This window comes from Myotis daubentonii, chromosome 8 (genome assembly GCF_963259705.1).
Source record: "Myotis daubentonii chromosome 8, mMyoDau2.1, whole genome shotgun sequence".
NCBI classification, from domain to species: domain Eukaryota; kingdom Metazoa; phylum Chordata; class Mammalia; order Chiroptera; family Vespertilionidae; genus Myotis; species Myotis daubentonii.
In genome coordinates, this window is record NC_081847.1 from 64,801,346 (window position 1) to 64,828,184 (window position 26,839).

The 26,839-nt window shown below is 49.6% G+C and overlaps 1 protein-coding gene across 1 annotated transcript; it reads left to right on the forward strand.

The window, feature by feature from the left end:
* Window positions 1–14,511: 14,511 nt before the first annotated feature.
* On the forward strand, window positions 14,512–25,515 carry TUBB6 (tubulin beta 6 class V). Its single transcript, XM_059706669.1, has 4 exons — window positions 14,512–14,655; window positions 14,977–15,085; window positions 16,945–17,055; window positions 24,006–25,515. Exons 1-4 carry the CDS (start codon window positions 14,599–14,601, stop codon window positions 25,067–25,069), a joined length of 1,341 nt encoding a protein of 446 aa, XP_059562652.1. The 5' UTR covers window positions 14,512–14,598; the 3' UTR covers window positions 25,070–25,515.
* Window positions 25,516–26,839: the final 1,324 nt, after the last annotated feature.

The following is a 26,839-nucleotide window of genomic DNA, read 5'->3' on the forward strand; positions in this document are numbered from 1 at the left end:
GAGGCAAATCCCCAAGAAGTTCTGTTTTTTTTAATTGTCTAAAGTTTTACATATGTCTCCTCCCCCGCCCCATTAGCAACCCCCCCACCCGCCCCGGGCAAGCCCCCACCGCCCAGTGTCTGTGTCCATTTGTTATGCTAATATGCATGCATACAAGTCCTTTGGTTGCTCTCTAACCCCCCCACACACACACAAGAAGTTCTATTATTTTCATTGTAACATTATTTAAATACATACTATGTACAAACTCAGATATGAACCCTTTATGCTGATAGCATCTATATAACTATTTTAAAAATTTACATTATAAATATAAACCAAACCGGAAAAAACCCACTAAATTCAAATTAACAACATTAATTCAATGGTGTAGTTAATTAGGTTACATCGTATCCTGCAATGAGTCTGTGAGAGCTCAGCGCTACCCTTGGCTTTTTCAGGCTACCGCAAACCTGTTTTCCATGCAGCCGCCTTCTCTTGGCACCATCCCATCACCGGCCAGCACCCAGCCTCTCCACACAGAAGGTGCTCAATAAATGTCTGTTGATTAATGGAAAAAATAAATGAAGGAAGTCCACCTCTGCTCTTTTCTTAGTAGGATTAATTGGCACATTGCAATAATAAGCACAAAGTACAGAGGACTGCAATACGGAGTTATATGTAGAGTTATCATCTAAATTAAAATACAGTATAAAACTTCTCAGCATGAGAATTAGATGCCCACCCAGAGAAACTTGGCTTTCGTGGGAATGGCAGTGTGAGGCCCCACACCAGAAGGCCCTCATGCTCCTCTCTGTCATTGGTAGGGTGTCCCCCGTATCCCCACCTGTTGCCAGTGGAAGCGGGCTTCTTGGGGTGCCGTGGGAACAAGACTTTCCTGAGGCCCCATGGGAGGAGGCGGTATGGTGGAAAGCTTTATCGCTGCGGAATCACACCCCTGAGTTTCCAAGGTCCCGTCTCCTTCCATCCCGCCTTGGGGAAAGTCCCATTTTGTCCTTACAAAACACTTCCGTGGCTTAAAGACCGTTGTATTTGGTTTTCATAATAATAGTTAAGATCAACATTATCATGATTACACATGAGGAAGCCTAGAATGTAGAATTTAACTGCCTTCCTCCACGTCCCACCGGTGCCAGCCCAGGGCTCCAGGCACCTCAACCCACCTCGTCTCGACCCACCTCGTCCTGGCCCTTCTGAGCTGGCGGGTGCTGTTCCAGGATCCAAGCACACAGCCTGGAAGGGGCGTGGCGCACTGCAGGCATCCATCAGTGCTTGGAAGTAAACACCCTTTACCTAAGGAAAAAGGAAGATGTGACAGGGATTCAACATCCTCTCTTCACTATACACCAACGTATATCTGACCCGCTTCTCTTCCCATTGCTTCCTGAAAAGAACAAATTAAAGCAATAAATCTGGCACAAACACACCCGTTTTTGTGTGTTTTTTCTTCCTTTTTATTAGGACACAGGTATGCTGCACACATGTAAGATATGGTTCCACATATCATGTAAGATATGGCTTCATGTAAGTACATGAAGCCGGGGGATGGATACATGGGTTTCATTATCCTCATCTCCGATTTGTGTATGTTTACAACGTTCTATAACAGTGGTTCTCAACCTTCCTAATGCCGCGCCCTTTAATACAGTTCCTCATGTTGTGGTGACCCCCAACCATCAAATTATTTTCGTTGCTACTTCATAACTGTAATTTTGCTACTGTTATGAATCGTAATGTAAATATCTGATATGCAGGATGTATTTTCATTGTTACAAATTGAACATAATTAAAGCATAGTGATTAATCACAAAAACAATATGTAATTATATATGTGTTTTCCGATGGTCTCAGGCGACCCCTGTGAAAGGGTCGTTCGACACCCCCCCAAAGGGGTCGCGACCCACAGGTTGAGAACCGCTGTTCTATAATGAAAAGGGGGTTTTACTGATTGATTTTAATGCTTCCTCCTGCCCAGGACACTGTGAACGAAGCACGCCCATCCTCTAACCACACATCTGAGGGCAGCCCTGCCCAGTCCTGACTGCTCCACGCCTAGCTTCCAGGGACACCCAGGTCTTATGACAAGCGGAGGCCCAGGCTTTCTTTGGGGCCCCGTCTCTGCAGAGCATTTGCAAGGCCCTCTCCTCTGGGTAACTGAGGTCAGCAGCTGGCCAATGCGTCCGACTGGCGCACTCTGCTCCCCTGGCCACGGCAGGGCAGAGCTCAGCTCCTTCTAGAAATAGACAGCGAACCAAGGGCACACACATCACGCCACACTGACGTGTAAAAGGCTTTCTCTCTCCTCTTGCCATCCTCACACCTCACTTCCAGTGTCCAGGACAGCAGTCAGGAGCCGGGCTGGGTGTCAGCTGTCGGGCCTCGCCCACCTGCTGTGGCATTCCTCGGGCTTGTTGCTGCCTGCCAGGCCCGGTCTGGGGGCAGATGGCCACGTAAAAATAGTCGGGAGCCCTCAAGGTGCCACTTCTCCAGCTGTTCTGTTGAGTGGAAGCCAGGTGAGAAGGTGGAGAAGGGCTTGGCCTCTCCCAGGGCCTTGGAGCGAGGCCAGCGGCTCAGTGCATCCCCCGTGGGGGGAGCAGTGGATAAAACGGTCCTTTCTGTTTCATCAGTTTCCGATCAGTTCTGTTGCAGCTAAAAAGTTCTGTTGAACTGTGCCAGTACACACGTAGCCCTGCTTCTTTAAGAAATTAGGGTCCAGATAGATACAGAGGCAGAGAAGCATTGAACAGACTGTCAGATTACAGTGGGAAGGCTGGGGAGTGTTGGAGGGGGGTAAGAGATCAATCGAAGGGCTTACATGCACGCATATAAACATAACAAACGGACACAAGACACGAGGGGGTGGGGTAAGGACATGTGCCGGGGGGTAGGGGAGGCCAGGGGAAGGTCAATGGGGGAAAAAGGAGACATATGTACTATTTGTAATACTTTAAACAAGAAAATAAAATTAATAATAATAATAATTCTAGGTACAATGTACTAAATAAAAGGTATATTCAATAGTCAAACAATAAATAAATAAAATTTCCTGTGCTCTAATCAATTTCAACTATCAAAAGGCAAGAATAATAATATCTTGATGGGTTTTTATTAGAGAAAATGATGAAATATTTGTAAAAGGGATTTCTCAACCATAGAGTGCCATGTAAATGTCAGTGATTGCTGTTTTACTTAATATTGTCAGTTGTGGAAGAGAATAAAGTTATGCCGTATGCTAAAAAAAAAAAAAAAGAAAAGAAATTAGGGTCCAGACAATGGGGATCCACTAATCAGCAAGCATCAAGTCTCCGCTGCGCAAGATGAGTAAGTTCCAGAACTCTGCTGTGCAACATAGGTCAACAAGCGTAGCGTGGGTGCTTCCTTAAGAGAATAGATCTCATGTTAAGTGTTCTGACCACAATACAATACAATTTTTTAAAAAGAAGAAGGAGAGGCTAGAGTCCGCATGTGTGGCCAGGACAAGTTTCTTGGCCTCTCTCAGACTCGGTTTCCTCCCCTGTAACTGTGAGTACTACCTGCTGGGGGCGGGGTGTGTGTGTGTGTGTGTGTGTGTGTGTGTGGTGGGGGGATCAGTAAGTGAGTTGCAGGGGAGAAAGCCTCGGCTCCTGCCTGGAGCACCGCGGACTCAGCACCAGATTGCTTTGCTTCTGCCCGATTTAACGAATGAGCCATGGAGCTTCCATTTGGGAGCTGGTCACATATACTTCAGGAGGGAAGGGCCAACGCATTGGGGGACGAGCTGCTAGGGCGGGTGGGGAGAGATGTTTTCTGGATCTCTGAGCCAGCTGAGAAGGGAGGGAGTGGCTGCCACAGAATTCCTGAGAACAGCTGAGACAGCTGGGAGGGGTGGGCTCCCGGCCTCCACAGGGTGCAGCTCTATAAATGGCTATCATCTTACTGCAGAGGAGAAACAATGAGAACTTTGCATTGCTTTGGTTTGGCAGTTTGCGATCTGCAGGCGTCATTACCTGCATTATCTCCGTTACTTTCCTAGCAAACCTGTTTGGCAGAGAGTGTGCCCACCCACCCAGAGCCTCTAGCTTGTCAAAGGGAAGGCAGGGCTGGACGGGCTCTGGCCGTCCCACCGCGCCCCCACTGCCCCTGCAATGGAACATTCAGGGCCAAGACTACAACTAGACACAAAACTAGTTCCTACCCAGACCAGCGGGGAATGACGGGGAAAGGATTCAGGCAAAGAACTGGTTGATCATAATCAGTCGTGAACCATTCTGACTATTTTTAAACCGCCACCTAAATTTATACTTTCCTGGGAGAAAGCCCAGGTTTAGGGAGGCATTATGGCCTTTCTCTGTTTCCCACCGCAATATCCTGGGTCCTCCTTTCAGAGAGGGAAGTCCTTCTGCCCTGCAGATGCTCTGCCATTCTATTTTCTCACTCGCAGTCACTCACCAGGCGCAGTTGCACAGCACGCACTCTGCTGAGTATTATGGACAACGTACAGGAAGTCTGGTCGCCAACCTCAGGGATTTACAATCTGATCCAGGGGGTAGGATTCCCGAATGTGGCACACCTGGGCAATCTGGTCACGGGCGGCGCTTACTGAGCCATGGTAATGTGGTTGGTGCAGACCTGGGCAGAGGAGAAGCTCAATTTTGACACCTGTAGGGTGATGTCATATCCAACTGGAGACTGGGACCAGAACATTTCTCTATTACACACACACACACACACACACACACACACACACACACACAAGCAATTACCTTTTAAATCACATGATCACTTAGATCAATTTCTATTTTGCTTAATGTGGGGGATTGGATGTTGTCTTTTGTCACTTTTCAGTCTTTCCAATTTTTGTGAAGCTTGGTTGTGACTCCCCCAGCCTTTTTTTAAAAGTTAGGGTTAAAAAGTCCCATCTTAACCATCGTTAAGTGTACAATTCAATAGCATTAGTATATTCACATGGTTTGCAACAGATCTCCAGAACTTTTTATCTTGCAAAACTGATTCGTTTCTAATGGAAAAATAATATAAAGACTATTTTATAAAATACAAACTGCTCAAGACTAGTCCTGAAAGTTGCCCTGCTTCAGCTGGTTTTAAAACCCCAGGCTGCAGGGCCTCCCCTTCCCTCCACCCTAAGCCTCCTGGAGGGGCTGTTCCAGACCCTGTTCTCTCTGGGAGGCCCGCTCATGGGGCCTCTGCCCCGCCCCCACCCAGTGCTCTCCCCGGGCCTGCCTCACAGCTGCTGGGCTGATTGCTAGGCCTTGGCCCCCAGGCCCGCGCACCCTGTTGTGTGGGTGCACGATAAGGGGCCGGGGTGAGGGAAGGTGGAGGTGGAAGCTCCCTGAGCGTGGCCGGGGCTGCTGGGGAAGCTCTGGTCCTTCGGGCTGGAGGGTCCTCACATCTGCTCCACTCGGCCCCCTCATGTTGCAGAAGAAGAAACTGAGGCTCCGAGGTCACACCGCTTGCTAAGGGCTCACCAGGGACTAGATCCCAGGGTGCAGTCACCTCACTCGGCACCTCTAGAACGTGCTGAAGGCCGTTGCACTGTGCACGGCGTCAGAGAAAATGGTCAGTGTTGGACTTGATTCCGTGACTGGGAAAATAAATGAAGAGCTAGGTTGCGCTGAACAAGGCCATTTGGCACGCTGCACGTTTTTGCCTCATTGCTGTACAACACGGTAACAATTCTGTTATGATCAGATAAGTGTCAAATCATATTTGTTATGAACTTGATTTACTATACTCAGGTCTATGCCTGTGACCAAGAGAAAATTCTGAAATGCCTTAAATTAAATTATAGCAAGCCCGGGGGTGGAAGGAAGAGAACAAGGGGAGTGGGGGAGGAACAAGCTTTCTCCTACCCTCAAGGTTCTTCTGGCTGATCTCGTCATCAATAGACATGAGACAGAGTAGCAAGAGCAAGCAGCCAAGTGTAGCACATACCTACGAATGGGAATCCTATACACACGAGAGAGCCGGAGACCCCACATGCAGGAGCGGTTCAGAGGTAGAAAGGGGGGTTGAGGTGTATAAGACATTCTGAGCCAGGGACGAGGTAAGGCGCCTTGGGCTTCAAGGGGCACTGCAGTGAGAGCACATGTTCAGAAGTGAGGGGCTTGCCCTGCCATATGGATGGGCAAAACGTCATTTCTGCTGATAACTCTTCTCATGAGCCAGACTCCTGATTTACATCATTCCAGACCAGTGGTTCTCAACCTTCCTAATGCCGCACCCTTTAATACAGTTCCTCATGTTGTGGTGACCCCCAACCATGAAATTGTTTTCGTTGCTACTTCATAACTGTAATGTTGCTACTGTTATGAATCGTAATGTAAATATCTGATATGCAGGATATATTTTCATTGTTACAAATTGAACATAATTAAAACATAGTGATTAATCACAAAAACAACATGTAATTATATATGTGTTCTCCAATGGTCTTAGGCGACCCCTGTGAAAGGGTCATTCGACCCCCAAAGGGGTCGCGACCCACAGGTTGAGAACCACTGTTCTAGATACTCAAGGGGGGAGTAGAGGTTCCTTTTGAGCCCGCAGGGTCTCGGCTGCCCCAGCTTAAAATCTTCATACCACTGAGGCACAATTTGGGGGTGGCTCATTCATTCTACAGGAGTTAATCAGTTAACAACTGAAGTGCAAAACCAGCGAAGGACTGCTCCCGCTCTTTAGTGTGTGATGCGATTATTAAAGTAACTTTTTCCAGGTGGCTGTTTCTGAGATGATCTAAAAAGGGGCAATAGCCAGGTGCCCAGAAGCCTGGGGCCTCCTCTTGTTTAGCTCCTTCCAGCCCTCGCTGCAGAGGGTGCTGGCCTGCCCCTGAGCTGGGCCCCTGCCCCTCCCCCACCCCCTTGGTCCCGAGCTAATGTAAATCCTTTCAGAGCAGCTTACACCCTTCTCTCCCCTCCTTGACATATACAAACGCTTGCAAAGCTCAGGGCGGTGGGGGTGTGGGGGTGAGGGGGGTTGGGGGGGTGAGGGGGGTTGTCATCTTTCCTGCCTGGCCATGCTGCTGGCGGTTTAGGCTCCGCGTCCCATGCGGGCCCTCTTTTTCGGCCAGCAACGGCCTCATAAACCCTTTCTTTTAAAGGCTTTCGGCAGAGGAAGTTAATTTTTTTGTTTAACACATGGATGTTCATTCTTCTTTGTGTACTTCATGCGTACCTGCTCACTACTTTCCTAGAAATAGCGGAAATGGGACAAGCAGGGTGCGCTTTAGGTCAGCTGAGGTTTGCTTCAGTTAGAGCACGTGCTGATTAGTCACAGGATGTGAGAGCTGCTAGGGAATTTGAAGATTATCGTTCTTCCTCACTAGCTAAGGAGGAAACTGATTTCATCTAAGCCTAGAACTCCCAGGATGTAGGGCTAAGAGTCACAGTTAACTTTCCGATTCATTTCCCCTGCAGAACAAAACAGGCTGCAGGCAGCCACACTCCACGAGGGCCTTCCCCTGGCACGGGGGTGCAGGTGGGGGATGGGGAGCAAATCCATGACAACACAAATAGCTTCTAATCCAAATCTGGGTGAAGCGTAAATAAAACGGGATTTTCATTTTTATTCCCAATCCTACACAAAAGCAGCCCCCAGGCAGCAGGGTAGGCGTGCCCATCACCACTGTCCAAAAGAACCCAAACACGGGAACTCAGACGGCTGGGGCTGAGCCCAGGGGCCTCGGTCTGGGGCCCTTCGGTTACTCATCTTCCTGTGGGAGGCGGTGCAGCGGCTTGGTTTCCCCAACCAGAATGGTGCCTGGCACACCACGGGTGCGCAGCGAATCTTGGTGGGGCTGAATGAGATCCAAAGGCTGTGCCCAGCTGCCCAGCAACCATCATGGGGGCACCTCAGAGCTCAGGAACGAACAGGGATTCCCGTCCTCCTCCCTCTTCACACTTGGACTCTTAGTGGGTCCAAGAGACCGAGCTCTATGTCCAGAGACTCCAGCCTTGGGAAGCCCTTGCCGCAAGTCCTCCTCCCTTGGACCCGCCTCTCAGCCGCAGGCCCTGTGCGCTCACCTGTCCCTTCTCCGTCTGAGAAGGGAGAAGGCCATCGCCGTGCCTGGGCAGCAGCCTCTGACCCACAGAGCCTGGGGCTGTAGCCAGGCTGTCTGTGTCCTCCACTCACTGAGCTAAGTCTTTGACAATTCACTCCCACCACCGTCATTTCATTCCGGACGTTTTCAAACCCAGAGGAAAGTTGAAGAATAACAATAACAAAACGATCAGTTATATCCTTCATCATTCTAGAGCAGGGGTGGGCAAACTTTTTGACTCGAGGGCCACAATGGGTTCTTAAACTGGACCAGAGGGCCGGAACAAAAGCATAGATGGAGTGTTTGTGTGAACTAATATAAATTCAAAGTAAACATCATTACATAAAAGGGCACAGTCTCTTTTTTTTAGTTTTATTCATTTCAAACGGGCAGGATCCGGCCAGCGGGCCGTAGTTTGCCCACGGCTGTTCTAGAGTCACCTATTGTTGACATTTTGCCACTTTTGCTTCCTCTCTTTGCACACAAACACACACATCCTTTTGTATGAAGCATTTGAAAGCAAGCTGCACACTATGACACTTTGGTGTGTATCTCCTACATGACCACATACCATCACAACTTAAAAAAAAAAATCAACTAGGTATCATTTAATTTCCCCAATTGTCCTCAAATGCCTGTTAGGGATTTTTTTAAAAATTGGGACCCTATCAGGGCTCATGTTTGCTTTGGGTACTTTGTCTTGCTTATATGTCTTTTTAAAAATCCTGGGCAATCTTGGTGGTTTATTTTGAACTCTGAGTTTTCCAGATCTTCTGTAACTAGGTTTACACAGAAACCCCAAAATAAGTGGCAGCGGGAACCATGGGGGAAGGGCGCTGCCGGCACCTCCCATGGCCTGGCAGCCACCTCCCTCAGAGCAGAGAGCAGCCACAGAGGCACCTCTGGTCCCAGGCTCCCACCGCAGGCCGTGCCCGCTGAGTCTCCTCTGCAGACTTGGGAAAGGGAGGCTGTGCATCTTAAAAGGAGAGCGGCAGTGAGTCCTGCCCTTTTTTAAAAATGGGAGCAACTAACACCCCACGACCTGTGGGCCTGGAGGGGCATCCTCCGCAAAGCAGAGAGACCTTCTTGCCAGCCAGGTGCTTCTTGCCCTGGACCGGGAGTGCCAAGGGCAGCCAGAGAGGGTGGTTTTCTGGGGACCTGGAAGGCAGGGAAGTGGGGTGGGGGCCCCAGCCTGAACACACCCTCTTTTCCTCTCCCTCAAAACCCAGCCCTAGCTGGTGTCTCCAGTGGTAGAGCATCTCCCCCACACCAAAGGGTCTTGGGTTTGATTCCCGGTCAAGGGCAAGTACCTGGGGCTCTGTACCCTCCTGGCCCAGTGGGGGCGTGTGTGGGGGGCAACCAGTTGATGTGTCTTGCACACGTCATGGTTTCTCTCTCTCTCTCTCTCTCTCTCTCTCTCTCTCTCTCTCTCTCTCTCCCCCCCCCCCCCTCCCTCCTTCCCTCCCTCCCTTCCTTCCTTCCTTCTTTGAAAAGCAATGGGAAAAATATTCTCAGGGGAGGATTAACAACAACAACAAAATATTAAATGGGTAGGTTTATGGCATGTACACGATGCATAAATGAAGGGAGAAGGACAGTTCAGAAGTCAATTTCGGAGGCTGTGGCAGCATTAAAGAATGGGGTAGACTCAGCGAGAAAATATTAGAGTATGAATAGAGTGCATAGTAAGGGCTAGATTATTCTGTGAAGCTTCTATGCCAGCTCAGTGTGTGTGCCCATGCGCTGAATCACAAATATGTTTGTTACAAGTGAGTCAAGTCCAAAAAAGTTCAAAAGTCACTGACTGAGGCTGATTTTCTTGGAAGAGTGCTGACTTCCACTTCAGTTCTTTCTCTTTCTTCTTTTCCCAAAGCTCCTGCATCTAGTCATGCTCTCCACCTTCCAGCTCCAGCCCCATCAAGTTAAAGAGATTTCCTTTTCATTCTCAGAACAAGCTGTGTCACCTGGTATCAATATCTGACCAAAGAGAAGGATCCTCTTCTCCATCAGTTCTCTGACAAAAGAGGGGAAACACCATGGCACTGCGGGAGAAGGACCGTTCAGAACAAGGAGGTTGTTGGGAGCTATTCAATAGCCATGGTACCTGCAATGTTGGCTCTTGGTTCTTGAGTTTGGCAAAGGAAGAATTTAGAGCCAAGAGCTCTAGAGCAAAAGGAAGTTTGTGTAGCATGCAAACTGAAAGTATACTTGAGGAGAAGGTTTGAGTGGGCTGCTCAGAGAGCTGCCCTGGCCTTTTGTTTGTTTTTTCCGGTGGTCCTTAGGGCATAGCCAGCCTCTAGCCACACAGTGTTGGTTTTTTTAAATATATTTTTATTGATATCAGAGAGGAAGGGAGAGGGAGAGAGAGACAGAAACATCAATGATGAGAGAGAATCATTGATTGGCTGCCTCCTGCACACCCCCTACTGGGGATTGAGCCCACCATCAGGCATGTGCCCTTGACTGGAATCGAACCCGGGACCCTTCTATCCACTGAGCCAAACCAACCAGGGCTGCCCTGGCCTTTTAGAAAGAAGGTTACAGAGGCAGAAGAAGTGAGCCAGCTGGGCTGTGTGGACTCAGGAAACAAATTACAGAGACAAAAGAAGGGCCCTTCGAGACAGGTTCAGGGGGTTAGCCTGGAACCTGGAACGGGCTGCCGCTGACCACTGCTCCCCTAGTCTTGGGGACCCTTAGAGTTTAGGAGAAAGAAAGTAAAGATACATGCCTGAAGAAAGCAAAGATACATGCCTGAAGAAAGCAAAGAAACATGCCTGAAGAAAGCAAAGATACATGCCTGAAGAAAGCAAAGATACATGCCTGAAGAAAGAAGGCACGGGCGTGCTCTAGAGAGGGAGCACCCACTGGGCCCTCTGGCTGAAGGGTTGTTATGTCTTCTAAAGGCAGGGATTTTATGGAGGGTCTCAGAGGAGGATCTCAACAGAATAGTCATCAGCGTTCCAGATGTGTCCTTCAATATGCTGATTCATCAAAATGAGCCTATTGGGTCAGAATTGTGGTCTCTACTGACTGGTCAGTACTAGTGTAGGAGGTCATTGGTCATTGCATCTGGTCCTGATGTCAGCCATGCCATCATTTTGTCTGGTTTTGCTGCTTTTCTGTGCCTGGACCTGAAACGCAACTAAGGCCTAGATGTTATCTCTAGTTTGAACATTACGTTACTATGTCTCTGTGTTCAACAGAACCCAGGCTCTGTTCCTAAGATTATTAGATGCTGATCAGAACGTCATTGTCCTGAGGGCTTAATGCTTAAGGGAGTGGTAGTGCAAGGGAGAAGAAGGCAGGTGATTCAGGGTGCTGGAAGGGTTGTGTGCCAGAGCATGGTGTCTCCAGATGGACCAGGCAGCTGTTAGAATGGGAGTGCCTGAATTGTACCCTTTTAATTCTATTTTGAAACATACTTCTGTAGTTTGTGCCTTACTTCTCATAAAGCTATCATGACAGCAACTCAAAGTAATTACAACACCCTCCCTGAATAAGAACGCCCCTGCTGCCTCCTGCAGTAATGTCCTAACCTCCCTTGTGGTCTCCTCCCCTCCATCCCACTGCCACAGTCTTCTTCCTAAAATTCATTCCATGCTTTTCCTAGTTTCTCTCTTAGATGAAATCCCTCATCTTTTCATGTATGTTGCTCGCCTTTTCCACTAGATCTTTAATATATTAATCATAGTTATTTTAAAGCCCTTATCTAATAACTAGAGGCCGTGTACATGAAATTTGTGCACTGGTAGGGTCCCTAGCGGCTGCTGGCTGGGGCCTCCCTCCCTTCCCCTGGCCAGCCCCACCCCCTGATTGAACTTCTAGATGAACTCCTGGTTGAGGGGACAATTTACATACTATGTTTTTATTATATAGGATTCCAACATCTGGGCTATGCCTGAATCTGGTTCTGCTGATTGTTTTACCTCTTTTAAATGAGCTCAGTCTTTTCTTTGACTTTTTATATACTGGAACATGCCTGGGTCTGCTTCTACTGATTGCTTTATCTCTTTAAAATGACTGGGGGTTTTCCTTGACTTTTTGTAGAGAAGCACAGTAGAGATTGAGGGACATAAGATTTCCCTTACTGTCTTGCCTCAGCTGCAGCACCCCTCTGCCCATTGAGAGGGCAAGCCTCTTCTCTTGTCAGGACATCAGTTTAAGAGTTTGTTAATCTAGTCAGTTGTTGAACTGGGTTTGGGTTTTATTGTTGCTATAGTAACCCTCAGGGTACCACAGCTTCAAATCCCTCCAGAAGGGTTTTCTTAAAGAGTTTTATTGAGATATTATTCACCTAACATACAATTCACTGAAAAGGTGGCTATTTCACAAACCACAAAGCTGTTACTTAGTGGCTTGATTCTGCAGGAACCGAGGAAGCAGAGCTGAGGCCCTCCACTCCCCAGGCTCCCCGCACCAGCAGACAGATGAAGGGAGCATGTACTTGGAGTCAATAATTACATTGTGTGACGGCAATGGTCTAAATCAGGGTGCTGAGTACTCCAAGGAGGCAGCTGGTCTGACAGGGCCGCATGGGCGGAGCTCTGGCCTCACCTGCTTCCCTGCCAGCGCCCTGTGCATAGAGATGCTCCCGTGTATAGAGATGCTCCCGGTGTATAGAGATGCAGGCCTACAAGAGGGCAGAAAAGGGGGAGTCCGAGGGCGGCAGGGGCAGGCACCCAAAGGCTAAAGGATTAGTACCTAAAATGGGAAACGTTTGAAAAACTCCAAAAGAAATTTCTTAAAAACGTTCACCACCTCTTCCTGACCATACACACTCTCCTTAGGATTTCCCCAAAGTTTTTGCGTCTCTAAAAAGAAACTGCTGGTGCAAACGGCAGAACTCTCGACCTGGGAGGGGTGCACCCCGAGGCTTCCGTGAAGTGTCCACATGGGAAAACGCGTGCAGCAGTCCTCGGGGGTGCACAGTCAGACGGCAGGTGCCACAGAGCCTGGTCCCTTAGGGAATCCTTTCATTTTACAGACGAGCAAACTGAAGCCCAGAGAATTCAAATGACTTAACACAGAGCTAACTGGAAACAGACCGGGATTGAAGTCCAAGTCACTCTGACTCATCAGCCAGTGGCCATTCCTTTCTACCACATTAGACCTCCCGGAAGAGGGACTATTGGCCCCTAAGGACCAAATGCAGGCCCAGGAGGAGCCATGGTTTACACCTGCCATACACTAAGGGTTTGCTGCAGGAGCACCCAGGGAGTGAGCCCTGCGGCTGGAGTGGGCCGGAGCGGGTCCCAGGTGTCTGAGCGGTGGCGCACACCTGTGGGAGGCCTAGGGGAGCAGGGCCCAGGCGGGAGGTGGGGGACACACCTAAGCACTGAGGGGGCCAGAACCTAGCGGGACCTGGATGCAAACCACTAAAAATGAAGCTTTTATTTATTTGCTGGAATGCCTGCCAGCAAACACTGGGAACTGGGAAGGCTGGAGTTCAGAGAGGTCAGGGCTGCATGATGATATAAAAAATACGGAGCCATGCTTTGCAGAGCAGAATGGTTCCCCCCGTCCCCAGGGAATCAATCCCCCTCTTTCTGTGGCCCCCGGGGGAGAGACAGGAAAGACAAGCTGTGTGGGATTAAACTGTCCTCGTGTCCTCGCTCCTGCAGCGCTGCACTTACCCAGACAACACTCCGCGCTCACCTCCCTGGGAACGGCAAAGGCAGGCCCCGGGGCTAGGACTAGAGAGGCAGGAGCCCAGACCTCTGAGCCCCCGGGAGGGGTGGGCAAAGGGCGTTCATCGCCGACTCCTGATGGAGAGCCGGCCTCGCCGGCCGTGCGGGGACGTTCATGCCCAGACCCAGCCGCGGACGCACTCTGAGCCCCGTTGCAAACGGCCGGAGTCGGCAGAACGGGATGGTACCTGTATTTCGGGACGGCAAGGCTCCCAGTGGGCAAGACCCGAGGACGTAAGCCGCGGCGATGTCCCCGGGGTCAGAGTCACCGGGAAACACTCCCCCTTCGTGTCCCAGAGCCCTTCCACCCGCCGGGGTTGAGCCCGGGGCGCGCGGGGGCCGGGAACCCCTCTCGGGGCCAAGGTGGGCCGCGCCCGCCGCGTCGGCTCAGCGGGAACTCGGACACCACAGTCCCGATCCCCGGCGCCAGGGGTCTCCGGCCTCCCTCGGGCGGACCGGCAACCGAGGCAGCAGCGGGGGGGCAGGGGGACCCGGGCGTCGGTCCTTTCCTCCGCCTCCCACGAAGGACCCGCTCGTTTCCCGGCCCGGCTCCCCGCCAGGGCCCCCGTCTAGGACCGCGCAGGGGCGGGGGCCCCGGGAGCTTGGCCCTGGGGAGGGCGAGCCGAAGGGGGGCGCCGGCGCGGGGCAGGGAGGCCGGGCGGGGAGCGAGGAGCGGGGCGGGGAGGAGCGGAGGGAGGCGCTGGACCGGGGGCGGAGGGGACGCGGCCGGGAGGGCGAGGCCCGCCGCCATTGGTCCCGGCGGCGGGGTGGGTGGGGGTGCAGGGGGGTGGGGGGCGGAGGAGGGTCGAGTCCCCGAGCGCGCCGCCCGCCCGCAGTCGCCAGAGCGAGCTCTCGGAGCGCAGAGCGGCGCCCGCCATGAGGGAGATCGTGCACATCCAGGCGGGCCAGTGCGGGAACCAGATCGGCACCAAGGTGGGCGGCGCGGGCGCGGGCGGGCGCGGGCCTGCCCTGCGGGGGCGGCTGGCCGTCCGGGTGTCCGGGCGGGACTCGGTGCGGGCTGCGCGGCTGCCCGGGGGCGCCGTGGCGCTGGGTCCTCGGGGACGCGCTGGAGGGGGCGCTGCCTGGAGGGGCCTCCGAGCCCGGGCGCCGGCCCCACCCCACTCGCGCTGGGGCGGCCGCGGGCGGGGGCGCGCCTGGAATGCCGGCCCCGGTTAGCCGCGGGGGGGCGCCTGGCTCCGGGCTCTGACCTTGTGCCCCCTCCCCCACCCACCCCCCGCCCCGTCCTGCTTGAAGTTTTGGGAAGTGATCAGCGATGAACACGGCATCGACCCGGCGGGAGGCTACGTGGGGGACTCGGCGCTGCAGCTGGAGAGAATCAACGTGTACTACAATGAGTCCTCCTGTGAGTAGCGGGCGGCCCGCCACCTCGGGGCCCCCACCTCGGGGCCCGCCCTACCCTGCCGGACCCCAGCCATCCCCCCCCCGGTCCGTCCCTCCCGCCCCCCCGCCCACGGTCCCCCTTCGGACCCTGGTCCGCTCCCCTCCGCGACCACGCCCTTCCCCGCCGGCGCCCGGCCATCCCCTCTGGGACCCCGGCCAACTCTGCCCGGACCCCGGCCACCGCCTTCTTGGACCGCGGCCATCCTGCCTCTGGGACCCCGTCCTTCCCCGTCACCCCGTCCCCCGCCCCCCCACCGGCGTCCTGCGGGGCTCGCCCTCTCGGGAGGGCCGTTTGCCGTAGGAAAGCTCGCCCTGGGCTCCGCGGATGCCGGGCTCCTCCCTCGCTCCCGCGGGGCGGGAAGCTCGGCCAGCGCGTTTTGAACAGGCAGTTCCGCGCGGGTCTGAGCTTTTGAACCAGGCTACCCGTTAGTGTTGTGAAACCAACTTCGTGGGTATCTCTCAGTGGAGATTCTTGGCTCAAATTTTGCAAAGCACTCCCTTCACTGACTTCTCGGGCCCTTTGCAGACCTCCAAAAAGACTACGCTCCCTGGAAGCTGGAACTTGAGAAAAATCCAGGCTGCGGTTTATCTCCGTTTGGAAATAACCCTGTCCTGGATACCCACATCTGTGTTGTAGTTACGTGGGCACGTTATTTCTGTAACAATTCTTTTTTATTATAAAAGTGATACATGCCCTTCAAAACAACAAAAAACTAAGACATTGACAGAAGGCCCAGAAAATGACAAACACGACCCTTCCCCACGATATTCCCAGCGATGATCACTTTCAGTGTTTTGCATTCCTGTACTGCTTGTCCACATAAGAGCTGAGAAGAGCAGGATACGTAACTCGCTGCGTTTTATTCATGAAGCAGCTATGACAAAAGGTCTGGACAAGTAGGGCCTCGAAGATGAAATTTCTAGATAGCATCACGGGAAATTCCAGCACATATTGCACTTCCTGTTAACCCTTCGGTCCAGCTGTTACAGCCTTCTTCAGTCTGGGTGTGTGCAGAGCAGGCCACGAGTTGAAGAGCAGATTCTATTAACCCCATCCTCACTGGGAACGATTTCTTGCCCAACTGGCACAAAAGTGCTTATATATGAAAACGCTGCACAGCAGCACTCATTCATAAATGCAAGTGTCTCTTGGAAAGTGGCCCATGGAATGTAGCTTGGGTTCATGTATATGTAAGCCTGAGGGAGGTGCCAAAAAGCACAAAGAATGTCATGGCAACACAACAATTCTTTAAAAAAATATATTTTTACTGAGTTCAGAGAGGAAGGGAGAGAGAGAGAAACATCAGTGATGAGAATCATTGATCCGCTGCCTCCTGCACACCCCACACTGGGGACCACGCCTGGGCATGTGCCCTGACTGGGAATCTAACGGTGACCTCCTGGTTCATGGGCGGACGCTCAAACATGGAGCCACACCGGCTGGGCACAGCACAATTTGTCACCACAGACAGGGTTTATTTCCATGGAGCTAAAAACGTAAACTGCCCAACAGGAAGAGGTGTTAGGGTGAACGGAAAACCCAGGAGGCAGGAAGTCAGGAGACTTGATTTCCCACCCTGCTTATTCCTGGAACTTCCTCTGCCCGTTCCTGCCTGGACTGGTTTCCTCGTCCGAACAAGTCAGGGTGGGATTGTGTTCTCGCCTTGCTCGGAGTCTGTGATTCTGCGAAAGCCAGGTGCCCTCTCTGAAACCCTGCCTCATACGCTCCAGGCAGCTGAGCTGTAGGACTTGCTATGGGGAAGTCTGTTACTTCAGAAACCAGAAAATGACCTCTGGTGGGTGGGTTCTGTTCTCTTCCAGCTCAGAAATACGTGCCCAGGGCCGCCCTGGTGGACTTGGAACCTGGCACCATGGACAGTGTGCGGTCTGGGCCTTTCGGGCAGCTCTTCCGGCCTGACAACTTCATCTTCGGTAGGTTCCCTCTTTCCTGCCCTCTGCTTCTTTTTAAACATCAAAACGAATTTGTGTGCAAGATTAAAAACATCACACGGCACAGGAAATCAGCAGACCCCACACTGATCACAGGCACCTCTTGTAATTCTTGACTTTTTTTTTTTTTTAAGGAAAGTAACCTCTGTATTTCTAAATGAAATGCTTATCCTGATAGTTTTTTATTTAAAAAAATAATTCTAGACATTAACTTCTTCCCCCTTCATAAATTATAATAATATAATAATAGTAACTTATTTTTGGATCCTATATTGCTCATGTTTTAACTGCAATACGTTTGTGCCTATATTTCTTTCTCAGTATCTATAGACAGTTCTGCTTTCTTTCTATATAAAGACTGGTGCCATATGAGTTTGTTCTAGCAGAATGGGAAAATCCTCCCTCTTCCTCTACCTAAAAACAAAACAGAACACATAATAATAGCACCCGCTCTCTGTAAACTTCTAAAGAAAATTATATAAAATTAAATAAATTGTCCCTAGCTGGTTTGGCTTAGTGGAGAGTGTTGGGCTGTGGGCTTAAGAGTCCCGGGTTCGATTGTGATCAAGGGCACGTGCCTGGGTTGCGGGCTCCATCCCCAGTAGGGGGCGTGCAGGAGGCAGCCAATTAATGATTCTCTCTCATCATTGATATTTCTATCTCTGTCTCCCTCTCCCTTCCTCTCTGAAATCAACAAAAATTTATTTTAAAAAATAATAAATGAATTAAATAAAATTAAAGTGGCACCGTTAGTGTTACCAGCCTCCATCATGATGTAGCCATAGGTTTTAGAGTCAAAGCCACAGGGGGATGAACCATTTCCCATTCATAGACATTCTGCCTCTACAAGAGGACACAACCTGGAAGATTTTTTTGGTGTGGAGTTAATTACCTTGTAGCAGAACCGGGCACGGACTTGTTAGGAAGAAGACAAGGCAGTGGCTTCTCGGGAAGATGAACGTTCACAAAGACTTTGTATCCTCTGGATGCCACCCACTTCTCATCACCATGACAACCTACACAACCAATGGGACAGGTGAAGCTTCTAATAATAACTTGTTCAAGAGTTTTCTTTCCCCTTTAATATTTCAAATAGATCGGGACTCTGGTGCCCCTTTTCTTATATTAGAAACCCTAAATTGCCAATATTTTTATTGTTCACAAATGGGGACATTTATATTCTTTACCTTTCACTGAACTAGAGACCCTAATTGGCCCCAGGCACACATGAACAGGACTCACACATAAAAACACAAAGATTCACATGTAACTCGGTGAACCCTGATCCCATGGAGGTTGGAGAGAACATAGAAAAAAAGTATTCTAAATTGTTTAAATTTAAGATGTTCTAATTTATATATGTTCTATTGGGCTTCATGTAACATTGGTATGTTCTGTTTCTTAAAGTGGGTGATAGGTAAGTAGATATCCACTACAGTGCTCTTCATAGCCTTTTACATGCCTTCAGTCTGTCATAAGAAACGTCACGGATGAGGCTATGGGGCCTGTGGATGCGCTTTCTGGGCGAGGTCGCTAGTGGGATGCCAGAGGCCATGCACCCGCTCTGCCTTCCTCTTGCCCTCCCAGCCCAGATGTCTGCTCAGGAGTGAGGCTCCCCCCAGCAGCCCTCCTGCACAGCCAGAAATGTGAGGTTTCAGAGAGTCCAAACCGGGAACCAATTTTTACCTAATTGAATTATCACAGACTATTGAAGTCATCGTGTTAAGCTAGTTTCTCAGGGCAGCAAATTTAGCAATTGTGGAAGTTTTATTTGATTGAACTGAATATTGAAGTGTAAGAAAGGTTTGATCTCGGCTATCTAGGTGTCAATAAATGGGGTCAAAATGTTTAAGAACAAATTAAGATAGACCTATAATAACTATTATCTAAGTTATCTAATTTACTATCCTTGTAAACTGAAAAATGTTAGAAATGACGCTTGGCATTTACACTGTCCCCAGGATTATTTTTTTGCTTCTTGCCAAAACATGCATACCTGTCTTTGATTCAGAATATTTAAAATTTTTAACACATTGTACTAATGTGAAATAATGTGATTCTTTAGTATTTTTTAAAAATGGATGTTCTTTTAAGAATTTTGAATTGTTTCAATGAGTATGCTTACTTTGTTAAAATAGCACATGTGTGGGAGGGGCATCCAGAATGTATGAACATCCTATATTGTTTGGCTGAACAGCTGTTTTCAGGGCATTTTCCTGGTAATAAAAGAGGCAGAATTGTCTGTGAGTAGGAGATGGTTCATCCCCCAGTGGCTTTCTAGCTCACTGTCTCCGAGGTGGCAAGTTAAAATAAGCCAAAATCAGTCCATTTTCAAATATAGTTTGAAATGTTTTCTTTTTAAAACATAGACTTGAAGTGTGTATAATTCTAAATGTGAAAATTATCTGCATTTGAGTTTTAAACATGAAAATACTTAAAAAAAAAAAACCACAACTTTTTCCCAATGAATTGCTGGCTACATAGCCATCATAACTGATAGATAGTGGGAAACATCCTTGTGGGAGAAAATGATACGCCAGAGAGAGAAAATGTCCTTCAAGCCTCTTTCTGCACTTGCACTTTTTTCTTCAAATTCTGGTGCTAGAGAGGGTCAGAGAGCACACACACTCACAGTGTGAGCTCTGGAGGTGCACCAGAGGGCGGACTCCGAGGACACCCAGGGGATCTGTTGCAACCCGACTGCCAAGCTGCGAGATTGCAGCCTTGTGCTCTACACCCTGGAGCCGCTGATTAATGTCACAACATTGCATTACAGAAGATGTTCAACTCATGACCCCCAAATATTTAACTGGGAACGTCTGTTGCTATGAGACAGTGGCAAAATATTTTCAGAACTCACCAGCTTCCTCCTTCTGACAAGAGCAGAGAAAACCTTATGGCTCATCATGTTATAAACACCGAGGGAGCCACGTACGTGGTGTGAGCTGCAGGAAGAGAAAGGGTCCAGCTCAGGATCGCTGCACTGCCCACTCGAGCCAGCTTGATTCACTGTGGCTTCTGTCTGCCTAACGCCACCTGCTCATTTTCAGTTACTGATCTACTCTAGTTTAAGGAAATAATTCCTAGCCTCTTCGTAACAATTACACTCAGTCTTTGCTTTTACAGGTGTGAGCCAGGCGCAAGGCTAGCCCTGAGTAGGTCCCCCGAGCTTGCTCTCCCCAGTGCCTCTGCTGTGGTCTGGCCGGCTGCCGGCTGCTGGGTTGGGTGGGGAGGGTAGACAGGAGTTAGTAGGGGCATAGGAAGGACAATGGTCATTTTCAAGGCAGCCAAGTGTGACCCAACAGGGTGGGATGAAAGAGAACACAGTCACCTTCTGGTCCAGGTGATGACCACCTGAGGGGCTGAAGTGGTCAGTGCCCACAGGGTCTGATGCAGGCACGGAGGGAATGTTTTTATAGTTGATTATTAGAGAGATAATATCTGCAATTTACTGTGAGCCACAGGTCCTGTCGTGCCAATAGCCTTGATGCCTTTGACCAGCCAAATGGGGCAGAGAACACAGGAGTGAGGCTGGCCTCACTTGTAAGGTGGGGTGAGGACAGACCAGCACAGCCGTGGTTTCCGATGGGCAGTTCTGCCCTCCCGGAAAACGCACTATTTAATATTTAAACATATTTAATGTTGTCATTACAAAGTTACACTGTTTCCACGTGGGGTTTTTTTTTTCCCTCCTTTAAATATATTTTTATTGATTTCAGAGAGGAAGGGAGAGGGAGACAGAGAAACAGCAATGATGAGAGAGAATCATTGATCAGTGGGTGATTCTCTCTGCACACCCCACATTGAGGATCGAGCCTGCAACTAGAGCATATGGCCTGACCAGGAATCAAACTATGACCTCCAGGTTCATAGGTCGACGCTCAACCACTGAGCCACGCCGCCGGGCTCCACATGTATTTTTTCAAACAATACGCAAGTACGTAGTGTGAACACAGAAACCCCCCATCCTTCCACTGATGGCCCCCGAGATTTTAGTCCCTGAGGACAACGGAATGCTGTTGACCAGCGGTTTTCAACCTGTGGGCCGCGACCCTTTGGGGGTCGAATGACCCTTTCACAGGGTTTGCCTAAGACCATCAGAAAACACATATATAATTACATATTGTTTTTGTGATTAATCCCTATGCTTTAATTATGTTCAATTTGTAACAATGAAAATACATCCTGCAAATCAGATATTTACATTATGATTCATAACAGTAGTAAAACTACAGTTATGAAGTAGCAACGAAAATAATTTTATGGTTGGGGGTCACCACAACATGAGGAACTGTATTAAAGGCAGCATTAGGAAGGTTGAGAACCACTGCTATATACAGTGGAGGAGTCTCCTGCCTGACCTTTTCCATGTATACATGTACCCGCGACCTCACGCACGCACGTGCGCATGCACGCACACACATTTTTTTAAAAATATATATTTTATTGATTTTTTACAGATAGGAAGGGAGAGGGATAGAGAGTCAGAAACATCAATGAGAGAGAAACATCCATCAGCTGCCTCCTGCACACTCCCCACTGGGGACATGCCCACAACCAAGGTACATGCCCTTGACCGGAATCGAACCTGGGACCCTTGAGTCCGCAGGCTGATGCTCTATCCACTAAGCCAAACTGGCCAGGGCACACACACACATTTGATTTAGTTTTTTTGAAAATGGGATTGTGCTACACATACTATTTTATAGCTTTTGAAAAAAGCTCATTAACATCTCCCAGACATCTCCCATGACCGTCACTGCCTATCCATTGTGTGTCTCCCCACTTATTGGTGGGGAGGTTTCCATAATTTTCTTTTGATGAACATAAAATACATGTATGTTTAATTAAATTTTTATCAGCAATATATAATGTTGAAACTGAACTGCCTAAAATCCCTTCCTTCAGAAACAATCATTTATTAGTTCAGTGCGTATTTCTCCAATTTCTTCCCAAAAGGCATTTTTAAATGCTTAAATGAAGTTAAAAACATTCCTTCTTGCTAGCTAGCCAGGTGAACGATGTGTACGGTCCGGATTCAACAGGAACCACAGGGTGTCCAGTGAGAACGCGGTCTCCTTCCTCCCCACGCCGGTGCCCCCGGCTCCTTCCCAGAGCAGCCACTCTCAGACTCGGGTGTGTCCTTTCAGATACATTCTGTGCACATCCCAGCAGGAACATATCCATTACATACATAAGACGATTGTCAACTATATGCACCACTTCGTACTCCGGGGTTTTTTCCACTTAGAATATACTTAAGAAAATGTTCCCATCTCAGTGCTAGGATCGATGGCTGATAGTATTTGCATAGGAACTAGCCTCTTTTAAAAGACACTTTGGTGCTTCCCTTTTTCTTTACTATTGCAAACTGCTCTTCAGGAAATGTGTCTGTGGGGCATTTTGCACACATGAGTATATCTATTTAAGAAAATTGATAGAAGTAGAATTGCTGAATCCAAGAGGACTAATTTGACAGATATTGCTCCATTATTCTCCAAACAGTCTCATTTTCTTAAGCCTCTAGCAGCTGCCGTGTAGGAAGGGGCCTTTCCCAAACCCTCGCCAACCAGTGTTATCGAACTTTTTCCCCTCTGTCAATTCCTTAGGGGAGAAATCGAATCTTCGTGCTTTAATTTGCATTTCCCTTATGAAGAATATGTCAAATACTTGTGATTTTCATTTCCTTCACTATGAACTATTTATATTCTTTGCCCATTTCCCTAAAGGCGGTTGGTTTCCTTGCTGATTTCTAAGGCTTTGCATATTCAAGAAGGGTATGCCTTTGTATGTGATACAAGTCACTAATAGTCCATTTAAAAATTACTGAAGAATCACAGGATTAGGGTTGTTTCTCTTGTTTTAGACTTCCAGTAACGCCACAGTGCTTAGCACTGATAAATGCTATGGAAGATATACAGACATTTAAGACGACTCATTCGCCCTCGATGAAGGCCTTGAGAACAGAATCCAGGGGTGCTGGTCAGCAGACCTCAGTGTGAGGGGCCCCCATCCCCCTAAGTGCACGAGAGCCTCCCATCTACTCATCTTAGCTGATGCAGCACCAGGCTGGTTTCAAGGGGGAGTCTTGGTGGGGTCACGGCTGCCTACCTCAGTTTCCCCTGTGGTGTGCAACATCAGACATGGACCTGCCCACACAGAGCAGAGAAGCTGGTCGTCAGGCTGTGGTTGTGAATTCTTGCCACCAGCTGGGTGTTGGCAAAATTCAAGTTAACTTCTGGAGAATAAGTGGTTATTAGCTGGTCAAAACATATGTCCATCTTAAAAATTGATGGGGGTGCCCAGCCATCATGGCTCAGTGGTTATGTCGATCTATGAACCAGGAGGTCACGGTTCAGTGCCCGGTCAGGGCACATGCCCGGGTTGTGGGCTCAGTCCCCAGTGTAGGGTGTGCAGGAGGCAGCCGATCGATGATTCTCTCTCATCATTGATGTTTCTGTCTCTCTCCATCTCCCTTCTTTCTGAAATCAATAAATGAATATTTTTAAAAAATTGACGAGAATTTAACCTGTCTAAAGAGGTACTAACACGTGTACTCACCAGCAATATTGGTGGTGCCTGTTTACCCACCTGCTGACTTTTCCATCACCATTTAAAATGTATCAATATCAATGAGTGGGTCCTATGGACTTGCCCTATTTATTATATTTCTTTTTATCCTCACCCAAGCGAATGCTTATCAATTTGAGAGAAAAACAATGATGTGAGAGAGAAACAGCCATCAGTTGCCTCCCATATGTGCCGCAAATGGGGATCAAACCCACAACCTAGGTATGTGCCCTGACTGGGAATCAAACCTGCAACCTTTCAGTGTATGGGTATATGGGAGGATGCGCCAACCATCTGAGCCAAACCAGTTAGGGCCTGTCTTGCCCTATCTAAATGGTGTGCTACTCTTTTGCTTATTCCAGGACAAACTGGCGCCGGAAACAACTGGGCAAAAGGGCATTACACAGAAGGAGCAGAGCTGGTGGATTCGGTGCTCGACGTGGTGAGGAAAGAGTGTGAGCACTGTGACTGCCTGCAGGGCTTCCAGTTGACCCACTCCCTGGGAGGGGGCACAGGGTCAGGCATGGGCACGCTGCTCATCAGCAAGATCCGGGAGGAGTATCCCGACAGGATCATGAACACCTTCAGCGTCATGCCCTCCCCCAAGGTCTCGGACACGGTGGTGGAGCCCTACAATGCCACCTTGTCAGTCCACCAGCTGGTGGAGAACACGGATGAGACCTACTGCATCGACAACGAGGCCCTGTACGACATCTGTTTCCGCACCCTGAAGCTGACCACGCCCACCTATGGGGACCTCAACCACCTGGTGTCGGCCACCATGAGCGGGGTCACCACCTCGCTACGCTTCCCGGGCCAGCTCAATGCTGACCTCCGCAAGCTTGCGGTGAACATGGTCCCTTTCCCCCGCCTTCACTTCTTCATGCCCGGCTTTGCCCCCCTGACGGCCAGAGGCAGCCAGCAGTACCGGGCCCTGACAGTGCCCGAACTGACTCAACAAATGTTCGATGCCAAGAATATGATGGCGGCCTGTGATCCAAGACATGGGCGCTACCTGACCGTGGCCACCGTCTTCCGGGGCCCCATGTCCATGAAGGAGGTGGACGAGCAGATGCTGGCCATCCAGAACAAGAACAGCAGCTACTTCGTGGAGTGGATCCCCAACAATGTCAAGGTGGCCGTGTGCGACATCCCTCCCCGGGGCCTCAAGATGGCCTCCACCTTCATCGGCAACAGCACGGCCATCCAGGAGCTGTTCAAGCGCATCTCGGAGCAGTTTTCTGCCATGTTCCGCCGGAAGGCCTTCCTGCACTGGTTCACGGGCGAGGGCATGGATGAGATGGAGTTCACAGAAGCGGAGAGCAACATGAACGACCTGGTGTCTGAGTACCAGCAATATCAGGAAGCTACGGCCAACGATGGTGAAGAAGCTTTTGAAGACGACGAAGAGGAGATCAACGAATAGAGGCGCGCCCCTGTCTCACATACGACAATTCAGACTTTCTTGCTTTAACTCAGATGTGTCTTAACTCCAATGGCTGTTCAATGATGCTCTAGCCTAAATATATGGGTGCAGGCCCCTCCCAAATGCAATAAAATTGTACTCTCGGTCATCTAGAACAAAGAAAGTACATTAAAATAGCAGAGAATTGGCAGTCCTCCCCATTCTGATCAGATGAGGAACATTTTCTACTGGAGGACTTAAAAGAACTTATGGGCCATCAGTTAAGGGCTAAGTGAATAAACCTCACCTTCTATTAAGTGTTCAGCCATGTCTGAGAATTAGCAGGGAAGTTAGAAACAGTATTTTTTCATCCTTTGTGAAATGAAGCTGTGCCGTGTTGCCTTATCTTGAATATGCAATATTGAACCTTTGAAACAGCTTGTTCGTAATAAAACACTAAAACTGTTCCTTCGTCTCTCCCAGCCTTTGCTTATGTGATAGATTTGTTACTTGGCATCCTCACGATGGTTGCGCAGATCTCTAGTCTGCCCTGGGTGACCTGCCCCTGCCGGTCACTGAAAGAGGCTCTTCTTGAATGCAGGCTTTGCGGGTGGGAGCCAGAATTCTGACTCCCAGGCTGTGCGTGCATAAAGAAAAGCCATCAGCCCCGTGCACAACAGCATTTAGACCTCCCACAGAACTTTCATCTCCCTGGGCCAGTGGGTCCCAGCCTTCCCTAACAACTCCGCTGCGATTTGCCAGAGGAGCCACCGATTACCTTCAGGCTCCAGCTGGCTCTCGGTGGGTGAGGGGCACCGGGTGGGTGGGGTCTCAGAGCAGGAACCCAGGCCAGCAGCCTGGCCCAGCGCAGAGGGTGAAGGCTCTTGTCTGTGTAATAAATGATCACTTTATGGTTCCTGTAAACTAGCCACAACTTCTGTAACAGGTCTTGTAAAATCAAATTCCACAGGGCAGGACCAGGCTAGTAATTTACTAGTAATTGGCCAGCACTGCCAGTTAGCTGTGAACCAGCGATTGTGCTTTAGCCAAAAGAAAGTGAAGCAAATGTTAGTGCTTGGCCGTCTGCTCTGACTCCCATGTGGGGGACCCCCGATTCCTCCTGTAAAGGTAACCCAGCTTCTCCATTGGTAACTGTTGGACAAGAAGGAAGAGAAGTGAGTCTTTGCCATTTGGAGCCACTGAGATCGAGGGCCACCTCAGTGTGACCTAGCCCCGCCTGGTGCTGTGATGCCATGCTCACACCCACTAACTGCATTTATTTGTGGTAAGCCTTAGCCTTCCTGTAAGGAATTTTTTTGTTGTTAATCCTCACCCAAGATGTATTTCCATTGATTTCTTAGAGAGAGCGGGAGAGATAGAGGAGAAACATCGTTGTGACAGAGATACATTGATTGGTTGCCTCCTGCCTGCAACCGAGGTACATGCCCTTGACCGGAATCGAAGCCAGGACCCTTTAGATCATGGGCCAACACTATCCACTGAGCCAAACTGGCCAGGGCAGCCCTAGCCATTTTTTTTAAAAAATGTTTTCATTTATTTTTAGAGAGGGGAAAGATAGAAATAATTGAGGAGATATATCCTGCATGCCCCCCACTGGGGATCCAGCTCAAAACCCAGGCATGTGCCCTGACTCAAATCGAAACCAGTGACCTCTTGGTTCATGGGTCAATGTCAACCACTGAGCACACCCGCAGGCAGCCCCAGACTGGAGTAGACACCACGACTTGAACTGAGGTGAGAACAGATCTTTTTTGCCTAAGTCTGAACTAT